Source organism: Cherax quadricarinatus, chromosome 3 (genome assembly GCF_038502225.1).
Source record: "Cherax quadricarinatus isolate ZL_2023a chromosome 3, ASM3850222v1, whole genome shotgun sequence".
In the NCBI taxonomy this organism is placed as follows: domain Eukaryota; kingdom Metazoa; phylum Arthropoda; class Malacostraca; order Decapoda; family Parastacidae; genus Cherax; species Cherax quadricarinatus.
The window spans coordinates 44,249,874-44,271,243 of NC_091294.1; the positions used below are offsets into that span (position 1 = coordinate 44,249,874).

The window sequence follows — 21,370 nt, forward strand, 5'->3', positions numbered from 1 at the left end:
TGTTGCTGCAGTTGATCCCCAAGCACAAATAGTATAGGTGAGGTATGGATAAATAAGTGAGTGGTATAGTGTGAGAAGGGCATTTTACGGCACGTAGTATCGTATCTTGGAGAGGATCCCAACCGTTTTGGATACTTTTTTTGTTATGTGTTGGATATGGGTGCTGAAATTCAGGTTGTTGTCGAGGTATAGGCCTAGAAATTTGCCCTCATTTTGTCTGGCAATTAGAGTGTTGTCGATTTTAATGTTAATTTGCGCAACTCCTGCTCTGCTACCAAACATAATACAGTGGACCCTCGACTAACGCTATTAATCCGTTCCTGAGAGCTCATCGTGTAGACAGCCTGTACTGTCTGCACAGACAGCCCATGCTGTCTGCCAGCTTAGTTCATATTTCGCGCCACTCAGGTGCTGCCATCTATAGGCCTCTGTGCTAAGTCACCCGTGTGACCAGTACGTTTGACAGCTGATGTCAAGACAGCTCCGAGTGACCGAGCCCTCTTGTACAGAAAGCTTTTATGCTCGTCGCTCGTGTTGTTCTGCAGAATCGTATCTGCTACGATTCCCATCAAGATTTGTTTCACTTCACCTCCAGACCTTCAGAGTGCAGTTATATGTAGAGAAACAAGTCTGGGGACGCTTAGACTAACCCCTGCTATAACTCCAACTGCCGAGAGAATGACACGCTGTGTCAGCCTCGTGTCACAAGCTTCAGTGAGCAGCCTGCACAAAGAAGATGTCACTTTGACTGCTAGCTCTCTCACTGCAGTCTGGTGTATGATGTTACGACTCCCAGATGTTTCGCCCAGTCGTCTCTGCCACGACTCGCTCCACAACTCGCTCCACGCTCGCCGGCAGTGACAGCCCAGCGACAGTACCAGTCGAGAAGTGTCCTCCTGAGTCGCTTGCCAGAAGTCCTGCCCAGTTGCCGAGTTTGTCGATGCCTCACTCGAGGGCACCAGCATGTTGTGCCCCAGGTTGAGTGATACCTGCAGCGACTCCTAAGATGTCTGCTTCACCGTTCCAGAGGAGACCGTAACCTGTTACGTCACAGCTCAGCCGCAGCGATGTCTCCCGTGTTGCAGTATCTGTCCAGACGCAGGAAGGCGTGCAGTGATGCCCTTCGACGCTCATTGCCTATGACCACGATGTTTAGCACACCCCACATGTTTTTTTCTTCCCTCCCTGTAGGAAGTTTTTTTTTCCATGTCCATATGTATATATATGTTTTTACTTTGTGTTCTGTGCCCTGTTCCTACGAGAGAGAGACCGAGTTTCTTTTACCACCAGTATTGTCGCGTCGGGATGACACGGGGTAGGTGGCCGAGCGTATGTAGACAGAATGTACTGTCTGCACAGACAGCCCATGCTGTCTGCCAGCTTAGTTCATATTTCGTGCCACTCAGGTGCTGCCATCTATAGGCCTTGCCACTTCAGTATGCCCAGACATGCCTCCGCCTCACTCACACAGCGGCCTAGCAGGAAGACACAAGTACTAGTAGCTCTCTCTCATGGGATGGCCCTGCCCGGGCCATGGGTAAACACACAAGCCTGTGTACCCACTACGAATTAACAATAAAGTAAGAAGCCTCCAAAGACGTATCATTCACAGCCCGCTACCATATACCAAACAAGCTCGTTATAATCGTTAGTCAAAATAATCGTTAGTCAAGTTAATTTTCCCCATAAGAAATAATGGAAATCAAATTAATTCGTGCAAGACACCCAAAAGTATTGAAAAAAAAAAATTTTAACACATGAAATATTAATTTTAATACACACAGACTGAAGAAGACATGCACAGTTACATGACACCTACCTTTATTGAAGATCTGGTGATGATTGATGGGATGGGAAGAGGGGAGTGTGTTGATTGTCTTAGTGTTTAGAAGGGGAATCCCCTTCCATTAGGACTTGAGGTGCCAAGTCCTTTTTCGGGGTTACTTCCCTTCTTCTTTTAATGCCACTAGGACTAGCTTGAGAGTCACTGGACCTCTGTCGCACAACATATCTGCCCATAGAGGCCTGTACCTCCCGTTCCTTTATGACATTCCTAAAGTGTTTCACAACATTATCAGTGTCACCATTAAACACTTGTTCAGTTTTCAGTCCTTCACTGTCTATGTACTCCTTGAATTCCTGCACATATTTTTCAGCTGCTTATTGGTCCAAACTGGCAGCCTCACCATGCCTTATCACACTATGTATGCCACTACGATTCTTAAATCTCTCAAACCAACCTTTGCTGGCCTTAAATTCACTCACATCACCACTAGTTGCTGGCATTTTTCTAATTAAATCGTCATGCAACTTCCTAGCCTTTTCACATATGATCCCCTGAGAGATGCTATCTCCTGCTATCTGTTTTTCATTTATCCATACCAATAACAGTCTCTCAACATCTTCTATCACTTGCGATCTCAGTTTCGAAAACATAGTTGCACCTTTGGGAAGAACAGCTTCCTTGATTGCCGTTTTCTTGGCCACAATAGTAGCGATGGTTGATTGGGGTTTTGTGTTCAGCCTGGCCAGCTCGGAGACATGCACTCCACTTTCATACTTAGCAATGATCTCTTTCTTCGTATCCATAGTAATTCTCACCCTTTTTGCTGTAGGGTTGGCACTAGAAGCTTTCTTGGGGCCCATGGTGACTTATTTTGCAGGTGCAATCACTAAAAAGGCTGTGATAATATGAAATGTTCCGATTGTATGCTTGGAAGTGACCGCGGTGGCTGGCTGGCTTGTAAACACTGACCAGAAGTGGACGCGTCTCAGACAGAACGAATAGTGTTGGTCGAGTTTTTTAGCGCTAATCGAGGCAAAATTTTTGCGATAAAATGTATTGCTAGTCAGATTTATCGTTAATTGATGCCATCACTGGTCGAGGGTCCACTGTATAGTAGGTTTTGTCAGTGTTAAGCGTAAGTTTATTGGCTGTCATCCAAGTCGATATTTTGATCAGCTCCTCGTTAACAATGGTGTTGAGGGTGGCAAGATTAGGGTGAGAGATGATATAAGTCTTGTCGTCAGCAAAGAGAATGGGGTTCAGGTGTTGGGATATGTTTGGAAGATCATTGATGTATATGAGGAAGAGCAGGGGACCAAGGACACTTCCCTGCGGAACTCCAGTATCAAGTGGCCGTGTTGTTGATGCTGTGTCTTTAATGGTGACGTACTGATGCCTATTAGCAAGGTAAGATTTGAAATATGCAAGCGCATGGCCTCTTATACCATAATGGTCAAGTTTGTGGAGTAGGATGCTGTGGTCTACTGTGTCAAAAGCTTTTCTTAGGTCATTAAAAATTCCTAGTGGATATTCCTTGTTTTCCAGTGCTGTGTAAAGCAGATCTAGCATTATTATAATTGCATCATTAGTGCTTTTATTTTTTCTGAATCCAAATTGGCAGGGGTTGAGTATGTTTTGTGCCGTTATAAATGAATATAGTCTCCTGTGCACAAGTTTCTCAAAGATTTTGGATAGCAATGGTAAGTTTGATATTGGCCTATAATTGTTTAAATCTGTAGGGTCACCACCTTTATGTATTGGTGTAACCCTTGCTGTCTTGAGTAGTTTCAGGAAGGTGTTAGTTTCTAGTGACTTGTTAAAAAGTAATGAAATAGCATGCGAAAGGGCATGGGCCGCTCGCTTGTACAATAGTGGTGGGACATGAGACAGATTCCCCGAGTTATTTTTAAGTGACTTTATAATCTCGGTGACTTCCGTGGGCTCAGTTGGTACAAGATAGAAGGAATTTGGGAAATTCCCATCTAGGTAGTCCCTGGCATGGGCATTGGTACGTGGGATTTTATTGGCGAGATTAGATCCTATGGTTGAGAAGAAGTCGTTTATCTTGTTAGCTGTGTAAGTGGGATGCAGTGGTGTTTCATTAGGTTTAGTTAGGACAATATTCTTGGTTTTTTCAGTTTGTGGGTCCCTAGAATCTGAGAGTGTGTTTTCCAAGTCTTTTTTATATCTCCTCTTGTGTCACTGGCAAGACAGTGATGGAGTGAATGATGGTGAAAGTTTATCTTTTTCGGGCCACCCTGCCTTGGTGGGAGATGGCCAATGTGTTAATAAAAAAAAACATATACAGTGGACCCCCGGTTAACGATATTTTTTCACTCCAGAAGTATGTTCAGGTGCCAGTACTGACCGAATTTGTTCCCATAAGAAATATTGTGAAGTAGATTAGTCCATTTCAGACCCCCAAACATACACGTACAAACGCACTTACATAAATACACTTACATAATTGGTCGCATTCGGAGGTAATCGTTATGCGGGGGTCCACTGTATGTATATGTATATATATATATATATATATATATATATATATATATATATATATATATATATATATATATATATATATATGCATGCGCAAAACAACCACTCTGAAAGAATAGAGAAATTCCAAGCGCTTTCGTGACTACTCACATTATCAAGGAACTATGAAAGTAAAGCATCCAAGGAAGCTATATAAGGGGTCTGGCCAGCACCTCACTATCAGATCCCACAACGGTTAAACACCTGACGCGCGCCGACCCAACTTGGATAGGTCCTTTGCACAACTCACCCACAAACTATTCTACCCAAGAAAATTTAAAAATTATTATTTGTCCAGTGTATTATTAAATTCTTCCCAAATTCTATTAATTATAAATGGATCTAATTTAAATATTCATATATTGTCAAAACTGCTTTTTATGAAACAAGATTCAATTATATTCCTGTCGACCATGGACTTGCTTGATACTACTTTCTCAACTTTTTGAAAACCAATTGGATGGTTAAAATCTCTTACATGAATAAATAGAGCATTGGAATCTTGTCCAGTTCTAATGCTATATTTATGTTGTTTTAATCTTAGTTCGAGATTTTTACCAGTTTGACCGTAATAAACTTTATCGCAAATTTTACAAGGAATCTTATAGACACATCCATCAGCATTTTGGGGGGAATTCTTTATCAAAAGTTTTTTTTACTGTATCAAGATTTTTGAATACAACTTTAATATTAAAAGTCTTAAGAAGAGAAGGCATATCAACCAAGTTTTCATGGTAAGGGAGAACCAACATATTTTTAGTTGAATAATGCTGGTTGTCCCTTTTTATTCAACTAAAAATATGTTGGTTCTCCCTTACCATGAAAACTTGGTTGATGTGCCTTCTCTTCTTAAGACTTTTAACATTAAAATTGTATTCAAAAATCTTGATACAGTAAAAAAACTTTTGATAAAGAATTCCCCCCAAAATGCTGATGGATGTGTCTATAAGATTCCTTGTAAAATTTGCGATAAAGTTTATTACGGTCAAACTGGTAAAAATCTCGAACTAAGATTAAAACAACATAAATATAGCATTAGAACTGGACAAGATTCCAATGCTCTATTTATTCATGTAAGAGATTTTAACCATCCAATTGATTTTCAAAAAGTTGAGAAAGTAGTATCAAGCAAGTCCATGGTCGACGGGAATATAATTGAATCTTGTTTCATAAAAAGCAGTTTTGACAATAATATGAATATTTCCTTTGGTTTATATAAATTAGATCCATTTATAATTAATAGAATTTGGGAAGAATTTAATAATACACTGGACAAATAATAATTTTTAAATTTTCTTGGGTAGAATAGTTTGTGGGTGAGTTGTGCAAAGGACCTATCCAAGTTGGGTCGGTGCGCGTCAGGTGTTTAACCGTTGTGGGATCTGATAGTGAGGCGCTGGCCAGACCCCTTATAGCTTCCTTGGATGCTTTACTTTCATAGTTCCTTGATAATGTGAGTAGTCACGAAAGCGCTTGGAATTTCTCTATTCTTTCAGAGTGGTTGTTTTGCATATTCTGAAATCACCTGTTTACTGTGATCTTATTGCATATATATATATATATATATATATATATATATATATATATATATATATATATATATACACATACATATATACATACATACATACATTCTCACAATGAAATAATACTCAGAGGATTGCTACCAAATTTTTTTTATATAATGTGTCCTCCGTATATTATGATAAATAAGAGAGACATCCCCTACAGGTGAGCCGGAGCACTAGTCACCAGAAGAAAGGAAGCACTGGCGGGAAGATTAATACACCTGCACGCAAGAAATATTATTGTCCTGAGTGTCCCTATAACACTACTCAACCTTCTTTACTGATCAGACATATGATCACTCATTAAGGAGAGATGTTTTCCTGTACACAGTGCTCGTATCAGTGTACTAGTGCAAGAGATCTAAAACTACACCAGCAATTATGTTGTTCTTAAACCACATTGTTGCCCACACTGCAAGTGCAACTTAGCAAATAATACATTCAAATTTAGTTTTGTTCTCACACAGGGAAGACATTTTTATATCCAAATTGACCATTTAAAATGGCTATTATTAGTGATAAATTTGATTTTCTGTGTATGTTAGTAACTACAATATATTTCTCTTCCTTATAATACTGTAGTTTATCATTAGCTCTTTAACCTCCTCAAGAAGGTCTCCTTGGCATGGTGAAGAGGTTCTTGGTCTGAAGAATTAGACCATTCGGTCTCCTCCCTCAGACCGAACCTAATTACCCCCCAGTCCCCCCTTCCCTATTCCATCCTCCCTGTCTCCCCTTTCTCTTTCCTCCTCCCCTCCTCATCCTTTCCCTATCCCCTTCCTGTTTTCAGCCTTTGGTATTCTTCCCACAGGCATTCTAGTTCCTAGGTAAGGGAAAGGGTACCGTGGTCCATCCCATTCTGTTGAGGTCCTAGGCGGTGGTGTAGTTTGCTGTGGAATCTGGATCACCTGGGAATGTCCTGATCCCTCTCCAGTCTCCCAGCGGGTGGCTTTGGGTGTCTTTCAGGTGACGGGTGTATCTCTGGAGGCTGCATTTTGGATTCCAGGGGGTGGTGGCCGAAGGAGGTATGCTTTGTGGCGGGTGTCCGGCTGCCCTCTCTTTTGGCTCAGTAGATGTGAGGTTGCTATCCTGGATTGCTGGTTTACTGGCATGAAGGGTAGGGAATGGCATGGGTTCCATGCTGCATCTGCCCTACTTGCAGTGCTGGGGTCCTCTTGGGTGCAGAGGGGGATTTACTGCCCTTTCATTCCTACTAGGAACTATCCCTCCATGTTTCCCCCCCCCCCTTTTTTTTTTCTTTTTTTACTTTTTTTTCTAAAACACAAAAAGAAAGAAGTGACATAATCATGGAGGTCAAAATCCATGAACCTGCTCCCCCGGGCCCCTTCCTGATACAACACCCTGTTCCAACCCTACCTTGTTATTTGACTACTCTTCGGACATTTCTAATGCCTCTGTACCTCCTGCTGGTGCTGTTTTGTCACCTGCTCCAGGTAATGAGGTTCTGCCTGACTCCTTTGAAACATCCAACCTCTGCTCTACTTTGATGATTATGCTTCCAGTTTCTCCCCTCTACGGTGCAGTGATTTTTGGATCGCCCACCTGTCTCCCACGTCAGCCCTCCTCTGGTGCCACACCTAAGCAACCAAGACCATTAACTGATGTTGCTACTTCACTTACTTCTCACTCCACCCAGAAAAGACCGGCATGACACTCGCTACCTTTACACACTATGTTTTCAAATACAGCCTACTTCTACTACTGACTATCTTCCCGATCATAGTATCAGCAAGGCACTTCTCTGCCATGTTGGTCGAGATATATCCTTTCATGCTCTCAAGAGCGGTGCACGCATCGTCATGGTACAGAATGCTAGCCAGCCTCGCGATTTCTCTCATCTTACAACCATAGATGCTATTCCTGTAACAATTGCAAAACATCATCCTCTTAATTCTTGTAGTGGTACTGTCTTTCTCCCTCATACCAATTATTCAACGTAATTTCCAGACATGTGATGACATTCTGGAACAGCTTGAGCTTTAAGACCTCCCGATCCTACCTGCCTGTGGGTGGAGACACTACCCCTGCAATGTAGCTTGCTTAACTTTTGACTTCCATGAGCTTCTGTCCTCAGTTAATATCATGGGACACCATTTACAAGTTCGAAAGGTGATCCCTACACCACACAAGTGTAGAAATTGCTGGTGTTTTGGGCATCCAGCGAAATATTGCAGGTCAATGGCTGAATGCCCAGTCTGTGGTGCCAGCAACCATACCAATACTTCTTGTTGCCTACCTCCCTCTTGCCTTAATTGTAATGAAGCTCACCCATCTTATTCTCGTCATTGCCAAGTTTACTTAACCCTTTCAGGGTCGAGAGGCCCTCTCCTAAACTTGTTCTCAGGGTCGAAAATTTTTCAGAAAAAAAAAATTATTTTTTCTTATGAAAAGATAGAGAATCTTTTCCCGATCATAATGACACCAAAAGTATGAAATTTGATGGAAAACTTACGGAATTATGCTCTTGCGAAGTTAGCAGTCTTGACGATGTTGACACATTGGCGATTTCGCCCACTTTGAGTCCTATTTTCAGCCAATTCCAGTGTACTAGCCGACAAAAATCATAACTATTTCGCTAGAACTCCATTTTTTCTATCGAATGAGTACAAGAAACCACCCATTTACCGATTTCAACTATCCAATAAAATGGTCAGAAATTAGCAATTTTGCCAATTTCACACAAATTTCAAAAGATGCCAATTTCCAAATAGGGTCCAGAATAAACAAGACAGTCATTCCTGGCACTAAAATAACATTTCCTCTGTTCATTAGTCACGTCTCCAGGCCCCTCTTACATTTCTTTTTCTTTCCATTTTGAATTTTTATTCTCACAAAAAAAAAGATTTATTGTTATGCAGACTACTGCATTAGTGTAGAAATGGTATAAATAATATCAGAGCACCTGTGAAAGAATATTAGCTTCACCAGTTGATGTGTATTGGATGCGTGGCATGATTTGTTTACTTTTGAACTTTGGCAAAAATCAAACATTTCTGCTACTTTGAGCTCAATTTCAAGGTACTTTTCATTGTGATACTAATCAAAATCGTCTCGATTTCTGTAATATGTCTTCCATTCTATTAAATGAGACCAGGAAAACTAGAATACAACCATAAATACCATACGAAAATACAGTGCAAAGTCGCTGTTTTAAACCAAAAACACGGTCAAAGTTTTTTTTCCTCATTATGCACTGTGTGCTGCAGGATTTTTTTTTATACTGTGCACATATAATAAGTGTCAGGGGCCCAAGACTGTTCAACTGCCTCCCAGCATACATAAGGGGGATTACCAACAGACCCCTGGCAGTCTTCAAGCTGGCACTGGACAAGCACCTAAAGTCGGTTCCTGACCAGCTGGGCTGTGGCTTGTACGTTGGTTTGCGTGCAGCCAGCAGCAACAGCCTGGTTGATCAGGCTCTGATCCACCAGGAGGCCTGGTCACAGACCGGGCCGCGGGAGCGTTGACCCCTGGAACTCTCTCCAGGTAAACTCCAGGTAAACACTGACCACATAGATCCATTCTTTCATATGTAGGCCTACCAGCTTTCTCTTGCTAGATTTGAAGGTGCTAGAATTTAGGCGTACTAGTACGTCAATAACCCTGGTGTGTAAGCCATACTAGTATGTCGGAAACCCTGAAAGGGTTAAATGAGCAGGAAATCCATTGTCTCAAAGAGTCAGAAGGCTTTCCTTATGCCATGGCAGTCTCTTCCCCGTATTTCTTATTCTTGAGTTACTCACTGGCCCCCAACCTCTGGGGTCCCAATTTCCGCAGCCTCTTCTCTAGTCACCCCTTATCTAATTCTTTTGCAGTCTTGGCCTCTGAGGTTTCTACCTCGTCACTTCCTTCTGTTCTCACCTCTTCATCTTCTTGTTCACAAGTTTCTATGTCTGCAAGACCTAGCACAACAACCCCTACCCATCACCCCTCTACTTCTCTGAAGTTCAAAAAATCCCCGTTGTTGAAATCTCCTTTAACCCTTCCTTTCCTTATTCTACCTGGATATTTATCCTTTTAAGTCTCTGTATAGTGGACCCTTCCTTATCATTGGGCTCAGTTTTCATGAATTTCAGTTACTGCTGACTTTTTTCGTAAAAATATTGGCTCAGTTTTTGTTACCTTCCTTCGTTCTTGTCGGTGGTACAGTACCTGTCTGAGTGCCGCACGCACACAAAGCCTCCCACGTGCATTCTGAGGCAGTGTCGCTTTGTTTCTCGGTGAGTGAACATTATCCTGCGAGGTCATAGGAAACATTTCATAATAATTCATTGTTTTTTGCACTTGTTTATTTTGTGTGACAGCTAAATAAGCCACCATGGGCCCAAAGAAAGCTGCTAGTGCCAGCCTGTTGATAAAGAAGGTGATAAACACAATAGAATTCAAGAAAAAACTTGTAGCATAGTACCAAAGTGGAGGAGAAAGAGACAGGAGAATGTGCCTTCTTCATTGATTCAGTGATTCTACAATATGTACGATACTAAAGCACCAGGAACCAATAAAGGCTATAGCACCAGCCAGCAGTAAAGTGTACTATTAACAGTGTAGCAAGTAAGTTAAGTGATTATGCAATAGAAAAAGGATGAAACGAAACTAACTCCTCCAATGTTATTGGAGGTATATAGGGCCACTGACAAACATATGCCGCCCTGCCTGTCTTTCTCCACCTAAACCAATGCCAGCATCTCCAAGGTACAGTAAGTGTAAATATTTCATATTTATAAAGTGTAAATAGTATTTCTTATTTATAAATTAAAGTGTAAATATTTCTTATTTATAAATTACGTACATTGTTTGTATGAATAGTGTTGGTGGCTTCTGCTGCCACCTCCACAACAACTAATATGTATGGCTTATGCTCTCAGTGGCCCTTATAAACCCAACAACAACAATGCGACCACCACTCCTCACATAATGAAATATTTTATTCATTCTAGAGTATATATCATGTTTCTGTGTTATTAATATTTATTATGTCATATTAGATGAATTTTGATAAATAAGCCGTGGAATATAGTTATTCTCTATAAAATGTAGTTTTTGTTCATACTTTTGGGTGTCTGAAATGGATTAATTGGATTAACATTATTTCTTATAGGGAAAATGGTTTCAGTTTTTGTGAATTTCACATTTTGTCAGACTCTCTGGAACAGATTAATTACAAAAAGGGAGGGTTCACTGTACCTGGTTCTTTACCTCTTCCTAGCTCTGTTACGAGTGTGGAGGTTCATCCTCCTCCTTGTACAGTACCTTCCTCTCCTCTTCCCTCCAAAGTTTCTTCCTCTTCTGTCCTCTCCCAGGTTGCTTCCTCTCCTGTCCCCTCCCAAGCTGCTTCTCCAGTTCCCTCTAACCTTTCATCCCACCCTACTTTGGCAAATTCCATCGTCGTCCCAATCTTTACTCACCCTCCTCCTCCTGTCTCCAATATCATCCCACATACAATGTCCTTGTCCTCTGAAACGCTTGAAGCTATCTCCAAATATATTGAGGAGACTAAACCATTCATGGACACCGATCCCCCTCCTGTCACCCTTCTCCACTCTTCTCATTCTGCACAACTCCTTTCTTCGCAACATTATGGCAACCAGATATATTCAGCGACCTCTCCTTCACCTTGATCCCATCTATCACAAAGGATTACATTTAGGCCTCGGTGCTTTTCGATCTTCACCTTTTGAGAACCTCTATGCAAAGGCAAATATTCCATCCTTGACCGATCACCGTGATGCTCATTGCCTCCGCTATTTTGTATGCACTCATGACCTCTGCAATCCTTCCATATACATGTATAGGTTATGTAAAGTAAAAGGACACAAGTGCAACTAATGTGACATTTTATTGTCACATTAGTTGCACTTGTGTCCTTTTACTTTACATATTGTCGGTAATTCTACCAACTTTATTACAATGTATAGGTTAGTAATGAATGTTAGTAGAAGTTCCTCATTTGCTCATCACCTCTGTTTACTCCGTCCTTTTCTCTTCATCTACGTTTGCCCTTGTCTTCTCTTCAGTTACCACCTTTCTATGTTCATGTAGCATCAACTTTTCCCTTCCCCCTTGGGAAGTTCCAATGGTTCGTGTCTGTTCTTCCCCACTGCCATGTGTGAAAGCTTCTCGCTCTCTTTTTCTTAATCACATCTGGTCTCATTCTCATGCCATCACAGTGTACATTGATGGTTCCAAGTCTTCTGATGGTGTCAGAATTGCAGCAGTGTTTCCGGACAGTGTCATGCAAAAGCATTTATTAGCCTCAGCTAGCATTTTTACAGCTGAATTATATGCAATTCTTGTAGTGCTTATCTGTATTGCATCTATGCCTCTGTCACCATTTGTGGTTGTTTCAGGCTCCCTTAATTCTTTGCAGGCTATAAGAAAATTTGATTCACCTCATCCCCTGGTTCTTAGAATCCAACTTTGGTTATACCGTATTTCTAGCAAGCACGAAGATATTGTTTTTTGTTGGGTCCCTGGTCATGTTGACATACAGGGCAATGCACAGGTAGACACTGTAGCACTGTCAGCAGTACATGACTTCCCAGTTTCATATAGAGGTGTTCCATTCACAGACTATTTTGCTGTAATTTCTGCTTACCTTCGCAACTGTTGGCAACAACATTGGTCTCATCTTCTACATAACAAATTACATTCTATTAAACCAAGTCTAGGTTTCTGGCCATCTTGTCATCGATGCCTTGGTTGGGAGACTACACTCTCCCATCTTCGCATTGGACACGCTGGTCTTATGGCTATCTCATGGAGAGGTGCCCTGTTCCACTCTGTGAGAATTGTCAGGTTCCAGTTTCTGTTAGCCATATTCTGTTGGACTGCCCACTCTATCAATGAGCAAGTAGAATTTACCTCCGATGTCATCACCACTCTACTGCCCTTACTTTATCTTCCCTTCTTGCTGATGGACCCTCCTTTAACCCAGACTCTCTCAGTGACTTTTTGACAGCAAATGATTTACTGCACAAACTTTGATGATGATGCCTCTATCACTCTTCACAACGCTTTCTACCTCAATCTCTTGCTACCCTCTACCCCTGTGCTATCCACTGCCCTGCTGCACTCCATGACCTAATAATAATCCCTCTCCCTACCCAATACCCTTGTACCCTTCCCTGCCCTGCTGCGTTGTATGACCCTTGTAGGTTTAGTGCTTCCTTTTTTATTATAATATGTAATAATAATTAGCCCTTTAAGGTTTTGCAGAGTAGAGACAGTGCAAATGTTGAGCTCTTTCATTTGTTATTAACTTCATTATTCCATGTCTTTTCAAAAATTATCAACGTTGGAGTGGTTATGTAAATATTCTAAGTTCTGTTTGGAAATAAAATTAATCTTCATTTTCATATTCCATGAACTTTTACATTTTAATGGTCTTTGTATATAACAGTTTGTGTGTGTGAGAATTAGTAGCAAACCTGTCCATTTTGTATTGTGCATTTATTTGGCTAAGCTCCTGGCTATATCGAGATCAATATTACTTTACTCTGACACTAGCAATAAAACGAATCTCTTGGTAGAAACATTGACTTTAAGTTTAACCCTTTGACTGTCGCGGCCGTATATATACGTCTTCGAGGTACCGTGTTTGACGTATATATACTCATAAATTCTAGCGGCTTCAAATCAAGCAGGAGAAAGCTGGTAGGCCTACATGTGAGAGAATGGGTCTGTGTGGTCAGTGTGCACCATATAAAAAAAATCCTGGAGCACGCAGTGCATAATGAGAAAAAAAAACTCCGACCGTTTTTTTTTAATTAAAATGCCGACTTTGTGGTCTATTTTCGTATAGTATTTATGGTTGTATTCTCGTTTTCTTGGTCTCATTTGATAGAATGGAAGACATATTATAGAAATAGAGATGATTTTGATTGATTTTACTATAAAAAGAACCTAGAAATGGAGCTCAAAGTAGGGGAAATGTTTGATTTTTGCCAATGTTCAAAAGTAAGCAAATGATGCCATTTTCCAGTAAATGTCCAACTAGCCATTCTAATATGCAGTCATGAATGGGTTGATGTTATTTATACAATTATTACAGTATTGCAGTAGTCTGCATAATAGTAAGTCTTCAATTTTTTGTTTGAATAAAAATTCAAAATAGAAAGCAAGAGTAATATCAGAGGGGCCTGGAAACACGACTGATGAGCAAAGAAAATGTTATTTTAGAGCCAGGAATGTCTGCATTGTTCATTCTGGACCTTATTTTGAAATTGTCATATTTTTTAGTTTTCGTGAAATTGGCCAAATTGCAAATTTCTGACCACATTATTAGGTAGTTGAAATCGGTAAATGGGCAGTTTCTTGTACTCAATCGATAGAAAAAATGGAGTTCTAAAGAAATAGCTATGAGTTTGGGCGACTGGAACAATGGAATTAGCCAAAAATAGGGCTCAAAGCGGGCGAAATCGCTGATTTGTAAACAGCGCCGAGGTCGCTAACTTCGCGAGAGCATAATTCCATCAGTTTTTCATCAAATTTCGTTTTTTTTTGGTGTCATTACAATCGGGAAAAGATTCTCTATCATTTCATAAGAAAATTTTTTTTTTTTTTTTTTTTTTAAATTTTGCGACACCAGGACGTAAGACGTATATATACAGCCGCGACAGTCAAAGGGTTAATTTAAGACCTAGCAATTAATTGTTTTGATATTCCTTGATGATATATGTTAACCCTTTCAGGGTCCGTCCCGTAGATCTACGGCTTTACGTTCAGGGTCCAAACCGTAGATCTACGTCATGAGCTCAGCTCACTCTGATAAACTGTGAGTGGTAAATTTGGGCCTAGATATGAGAGAATACAACTATGTGGTATGTGTGCACCACATAAAACAAATCCTGCAGCACACTGTGTATAATGAGAGAAAAAAAACTGAGACCGTGATTTTCGATTAAAACAGCGACTTTGCAGTGTTTTTCGTATGTTTTTTATAGTTATATTTGTGATTTCTTGGTCTCATTTGATAGAATGGAAGAAATATTACAGAAATAGAGATAATTTTGATTGGTTTTAGCACTGGAAATGGCTTGAAACTGAGCTCAAAGTGGCGGAAATGTTAAATTTTTGCCGATGTTCAAGAGTAAACAAACGACCTCACACGTCTAATACACACCAGCTGGTGGGTCTAATATACATTCACAAATGTGGTGATGATATTTATACAATTATTACAGTATTGCATAACAGTAAATCTTCTATTTTTTGGTGTGAATAAAAATTCATTATGTGAATAAAAAATCAAAATGGAATTTATTTGTAAAGCTTCAAAACATAACTAATGAACAGAGGAAATGGTAGTTTAGTGCCAGGAATACCTACATTGTTTATTCTGGACCCTATTTTGAAATTGGAATATTTTGAACTTTGTGTTAAATTGGGCAAATCACCAATTTCCAGTCACTTTATTTTGTAATTGAAACAGTTGACTTGGCGATTTCTTGTGCTCAATCGATAGAACAGAAGTAATACTAGTGAAATAGCTAAGAATCTGGTCGACTGGAATAATGTAATTGACCTAAAATGGGAGTCAAAGTCGGCAAAATTGCCGATTCGTAAATATCGCTGACACATCAAAATTCACGAGAGCATAATTTCGTCAGTTTTCCATCAAATTTCGTACTTTTTGTTTTATTACATTCACAAAAAGATTCCCTACCATTTCATAAGAAAAAATAAAAATAAATTTTCTTGAAAATTCTTGGACACTGGGGCACCACTTCAGATTTTGGCCTTGGACCCTGAAAGGGTTAAATTTACCATGACATAAATAGCTAGTGGGGTTCCATAAGGATTGATATTAGGAGCAGTACTGTTTCTGGTGTATGTGAATGACATTCCAGATGGAATTAAATCAGATACATCCCTGTTTGCTGATAATGTAGAAGTAATGAGAAAAGGGGGTGAGGGAAAGGAATGGATCTGAACAAACTGCAAGATTAGTTGGATAAGTGGTTGCTTGAATTCAACCCCTGCAAATATAAGGTTGTGAAAATTGAGGAAGGGGCAAGAAGACCAGACATGTATAGAATTTGGGGACAGAGGCTGCAGACTTAACTCAGAGAGAAAGACCTAGGGGTGATCCCAGTGTCTGGTACCATGAATCCTCCAATGGACTAATAGGGGAAGGGGGTGTATGATACTGCCAATTATTCAAAACTTGATAATGGTGAAATTAATTTTTCATTATCATCTGGTTGTCCTCTGAACTAGCAGCCTTGGTCTGCTGATGCAGAAACAGCCAGACACTAAGAATACAGGTATTGTAACCTGTACTACCATATAGTAATTTTACATACCTCGTTTTTGTGGTGGAGAGATGTGTAAACTGCAGCGACTGATGTTGGTGACTTTGAATAAATTTTATTCTGAGTCAAAGTAGCTGTGAAGCTCTATTAGCATCTATAATAGACTTAAGAGCATGGTCTGTAAGTTTGTCTTTGCATCTATGGATATCAGACAATGTTTCTTAGCACCATATTCCTCACATACCCATGTCACTGAGACTCCAGACTCAGTCTTCATTATTGGTTCAAGTCTCTGCTTAACACTGAGATTCATACATTTCCTCTTGGTACGTCCACTTGTTTTAGAAGCTATTCTTAATAGCATTATACTAATATGTTAGTAAAGTCACACACAGTGTTCTGAATCCAGGGAATATTAGATGCTGAATGATGACTGTATGTATAGGCTTAGGGAACAGTGAAAACATACATGTCCTGGATGTGGTCACTCTGGCCCATAGAGAACAAACATCGGAGTCATTGGGCTTGGTCTGATACTTTTCAAGACAACTGAACACTATCACTCTGGACAAAATTCTGAATTACAGACTTTTCCCCATTTTGTCTGATACCTCCTTTTACCTGGAAAGTTTTTTTTTTTTTTTTTTTTTCTTTTTTTTTAGTCTGAAATTGCCAAAGTCAGTCAATAAAAGGTTTTACAGTATTTTATCCGAGGCTCACATCAGCCAAATAACATCTGTAGCCAATAATCATCTGTCATATCTTATGGTAACCTGGGCCCTTTATACAACATATGTGTAGCCCATCTTGGAGTATGTAGTACCAACATGGAACCTACAACTGAAAAAAAAAAAAAAAAAACTGAAGAAAGCACAGAAATATGCAACAAGGCTTGTTCCTGAGCTAAGGTGCTTGAGCTATGAGGAGAGGCTAACATGATAACATAAAAACCCTCAAGGTAACATAGAGTAGACAAAGATAGGCTGTTTGAGAGGTAAGCAGTGGGAACTTTGGGACACAGCTTGAAATTAAAGACATATATGAGGGACAGTCTCCATGGAGAAGTGGAACAGAATTCTTCCTCCGTAAACCATGCGTGTCGTAAGAGGCGACTAAAATGCCGGGAGCAAGGGGCTAGTAACCCCTTCTCTTGTATAATTTGCTAAATTTAAAAAGAGAAACTTTCGTTTTTCTTTTTGGGCCACCCTGCCTTGGTGGGATACAGCCGGTGTGTTGAAAGAAGATGAGGGACAGGTATGTCAGGCAGTATTTCTTCAATCTCAGAGTGGTCGGGAAGTGAAATGATCTTGATAAGGAGGCTGTAGAAGCAGGCACCACCATAGTTTTAATTCTTTCACTATCTCGTAAATAGATCTACGTTATTGATTCCAGGGTCGCTTACATAGATCTATGTTGTGAGCTTGGCTCCCTCAGATAAACTATAGACATGAGAAAATGAGTCTGTGCAATGAGTGTGCACAGTATAAAAAAATATCCTGTCCCATACAGTGCACGATGGAAAAACAACACTGACCTTATGTTTGGTATAAAATAGAGATTTTGAGGTGTTTTCTAGGATGGCTTTTATGGTTTTATTGGCTGTTTATTGGTATCATTTAATAGAATGGAAGACTTACTAATAAAATTATTTTGGTTGGTTCCATGACCAGAAGTAGTTTGAAATCAGGTTCAAATAGCGGAAATATTAAATTTTTGACAATTTTCCTGAGGACTGGTAATGCCTTCCTACATCTCCTAATCTGTTATATACGTATCTTTATAATATGTCTACTTCAGTTATTGGGATGCTGTAAACCATAACTAATCATTCCTAGTTATATTTTATTATCTAAGAAAATTTAGTAAATCTTCAATTTTTTTTGTGTGAAAGTAATGTAGGAGATGCCTGGAGACGTGATTAATGAACAGAGGAAATGGTACTTTAGTGCCTGGATGTCTATTATTTATTTTAGACTATTTTTAAAATGGCATACACAGTGGAAATGGAATACCTTGTAAAGTGCACTTCTGCATAATTTACAAGGTAGCTCCAGTAGCTAACTGGGTGGTTTCTTGTGCTCATTCAATAGAATGGAAGGCATGCTAGTGAAATAGCTAAGAATCTGGTCAACTTGACCAATGGAATTTCATAAAATAGGACTCAAAGTGGGCAAAATCATTGATGCATCATTTGCACCCAGATTGCTAACTTAGAACCTATGCAGTTCCTTAAATTTCCTGTCAGTTATTTTTTTTTTAAGTCATAATTTTTACAGAAAGATTCTCTACTATTTCCGATTTTGTTTTTTTAAATGTTGACATTGTCAGCTCTTTTAAGAGCAGGTACACTAGAACTCACAAGCCTTTGTGGGAGTGAATCTGGCAAGTGGCAAGTTAAAAGGCTGTGCCAGGATCTGAGAGTCAACTCCTGCAACCACAAATTGCTGGGTACAAATAGGTAAGGGTGTTTGAATGCATATACACATTTATTAATTTTTTATTAAAGGCAAACAACTATAAACAAGATAAATGTTAGGAGAAAATATCACCAGTGGAACCTCATAAGATGCAATACTTGCTCCAATAATGTCTTTATATGAAAACTGTATATAGTTTTTATGCAAGGCTTAAGCTAGGTTATGTAGGAAAAAAAGAAAATACTTTCCAATAAAAGTAATCCTGAGACAGTGATGTGTGATGGTACTCAGAGTGTGGAACATATGAATCAGAACACGGAGTCCTTAAACTCACAGGTCAACATGTTCTAAGCCCCACCTGTTCTCTGATTTATTTGCAATTGTGTTATGATTTTGTGAACTCTTCAATCATTTGTCCAGAGTAACCATTACATTGCTCATGGGTAGTTTTTTTTTTCCCTTGGAGGAGTTTAAAGCATACAAAACTGAAGCCTATGAAAAGGATAGTAAACTATAACAACACCTTTCCTCTGTATTGTGTTGCAGTGTAGTTTAAAGTCTGGTAACACCTATTTATACTTCTACTTATAGAAATATTTATGTATTTGTTGAATGTAATTCTCTGTATGACTGAAGAAGCTGTGCTTGCAGTAACCTTCAAGGAAGGTGCATTGATCCAGATGAGGGGATCTTGATCCAAGGAATTGGGCCTATCATCCCCTTCCTTAGGTCACACTTGATTGTATTCCATTCCACATGCACTGTATGACCCCTACAGGTTTAGTGAATCCCTCTGATTATAATAATAATTATTTTACTAAGAGTAAAATGATACCCAAATAAAGGTTTGTCCAGTATTCTTATTTCTTTACCCAAATACTGTATTTGTTAGCATTTTGTCCTACAACTAAAATATACTACGGTTTCCTATTTAATTCTGTTTCTTATTGCAAATTTTTTATTCATTTCTACTAATATCTATTTTTACTACAATTATTATTGTACTATATATAAAAACTTTAATGATAAATTTTAGTGGAATACTGTAATGGCATTACATACTTAAAGCCTTCTCTTCTGCCATCCAGACTGTCCATGAGAATTGTTATTTTCTGTGGATGAGAAAAGCTTGCAACATGTCTAAGAGAATGTATGTGGTGTATGATAATTCTTCAAATTACAAGCTGTGAACTTTGCTGAGATATAAAATAGAGAGTTAATAGGCATCTCTGACAAAAGGCTGTCACAAGAGGACCATATTGGTGTGGCACTTAGATTTTTTTATTTTTTTATTATCACACTGGCCGATTCCCACCAAGGCAGGGTGGCCCGAAAAAGAAAAACTTTCACCATCATTCACTCCATCACTGTCTTGCCAGAAGGGTGCTTTACACTACAGTTTTTAAACTGCAACATTAACACCCCTCCTTCAGAGTGGCACTTAGATGTAGTGAATATTGTTATTAACCATAATGATTCACCCATATGGTGAGTTTTGTCACTGGGTAAAACATTAAGGATATCCACTGTGTGGGTGAAATGTCATTAAAACCATTATCAAGGACAAGAAGACATAGGTGTAAAACGAGGTAAAACATGCACAAAAGGGTTCGGTATAGTTCTTCTTTACAGTGATAGAAGCATGGAAAGAGTTAATATAAGGGATAGTAAATACTACAACACTGGGATTTTTTTTTAATTAAAAACAAGAGCTGACCCCATGGTTATACTGTAATAATTTTGATTTAATCATTACATTTGTTAAAATAACTCAGGTGCTATTTTATAGCTTTAAAATATTTACTTTGTCTTATACTTAATTCTAACTATAGATTCACTAAATCTTATGATAATAAGCATTGATCCTGATACCAACCTCTTATTGAATGACTTAAATGAATCAAACGGTAACTGTAATTACTACACAGCAGAACAATCAATGGCACTTCTCAGAGCCAACAAAAATATAACTGTCTTTAACTACAATATCAGATCTTTAAGTAAACATTACAATGACCTCATAGCATTACTAAATTCCCTGCATGCCAGTACAGTATATCCATCATTACTCTCACCGAAACCTGGCTAAAGCCTGATACTACAGATGTCTATGCCATTCCTGGTTACACAGCCATACACAACTGTAGGCTAGATCAACAAGGGAGTGGCACAGCTATATTCTACTCAGACCAACTAGAATGTAACACTAATACTTGCACAAGGGATGAACATGGGGAATATATAATAGCTAAATTCTTATCCAAATACCTACAAAATCCTCTCACAGTGATAAACATCTACTGAGTACCACAGTCAAACATTAGCCGTTTTAGTGAAAACCTAGGAAGTATGATAACTGATGCACGCATGAACAAAGATCACTTACTACTCTCAGGTGACTTCAATATAAATCTCCTGCAAGACCAGGACCCACACGTTACTGAATTCACAAACACTATGAGTAACTGCATGTTGCTACCAGCAGTAACAAAACCTACAAGAGTTACAGAGACTAGTGTTTCCCTACTTGACCACATCTGGACCAACACCATATCCCCTTTAAAATCAGGCATAATCACAGATAATACCACAGATCACTACCCTACCTTCCTCATCACAAATCTTGGGAAATTACCCCAAGACACTACTAAAGTCACTTTCAGACTTCACAATGAGGCAGCCATTAATAACTTCACAGCAGCAGTGACAAACATTGACTGGCACACTGAGCTAGAAATCTATACAGATATTGACGATTGTATTAATTTTCTAAAAAAGACCCAA

The 21,370-nt window shown here is 39.2% G+C and overlaps 1 protein-coding gene across 3 annotated transcripts in view; it reads left to right on the forward strand.

Moving 5' to 3' along the window:
- The window catches only part of LOC128687939 (longitudinals lacking protein, isoforms H/M/V), a 138,852-nt gene that overhangs the window by 102,758 nt on the left and 14,724 nt on the right, over nt 1-21,370 (forward strand). The window contains exons 6-7 of one of the 3 annotated variants that reach the window (XR_011392824.1): nt 6,059-13,460; nt 14,541-19,441. The exons of 1 other annotated variant lie outside the window; for it this stretch is intronic. Coding sequence is in view for 1 of the 2 variants with exons in the window: in XM_070091585.1 (XP_069947686.1) it covers nt 6,059-6,202 (144 nt within the window). In the remaining variant the exon portion in view is untranslated. Of the gene's footprint in view, nt 1-6,058; nt 19,442-21,370 lie in introns of those variants that run through there. One more of the 3 variants, XM_070091585.1, reaches the window with a different exon arrangement.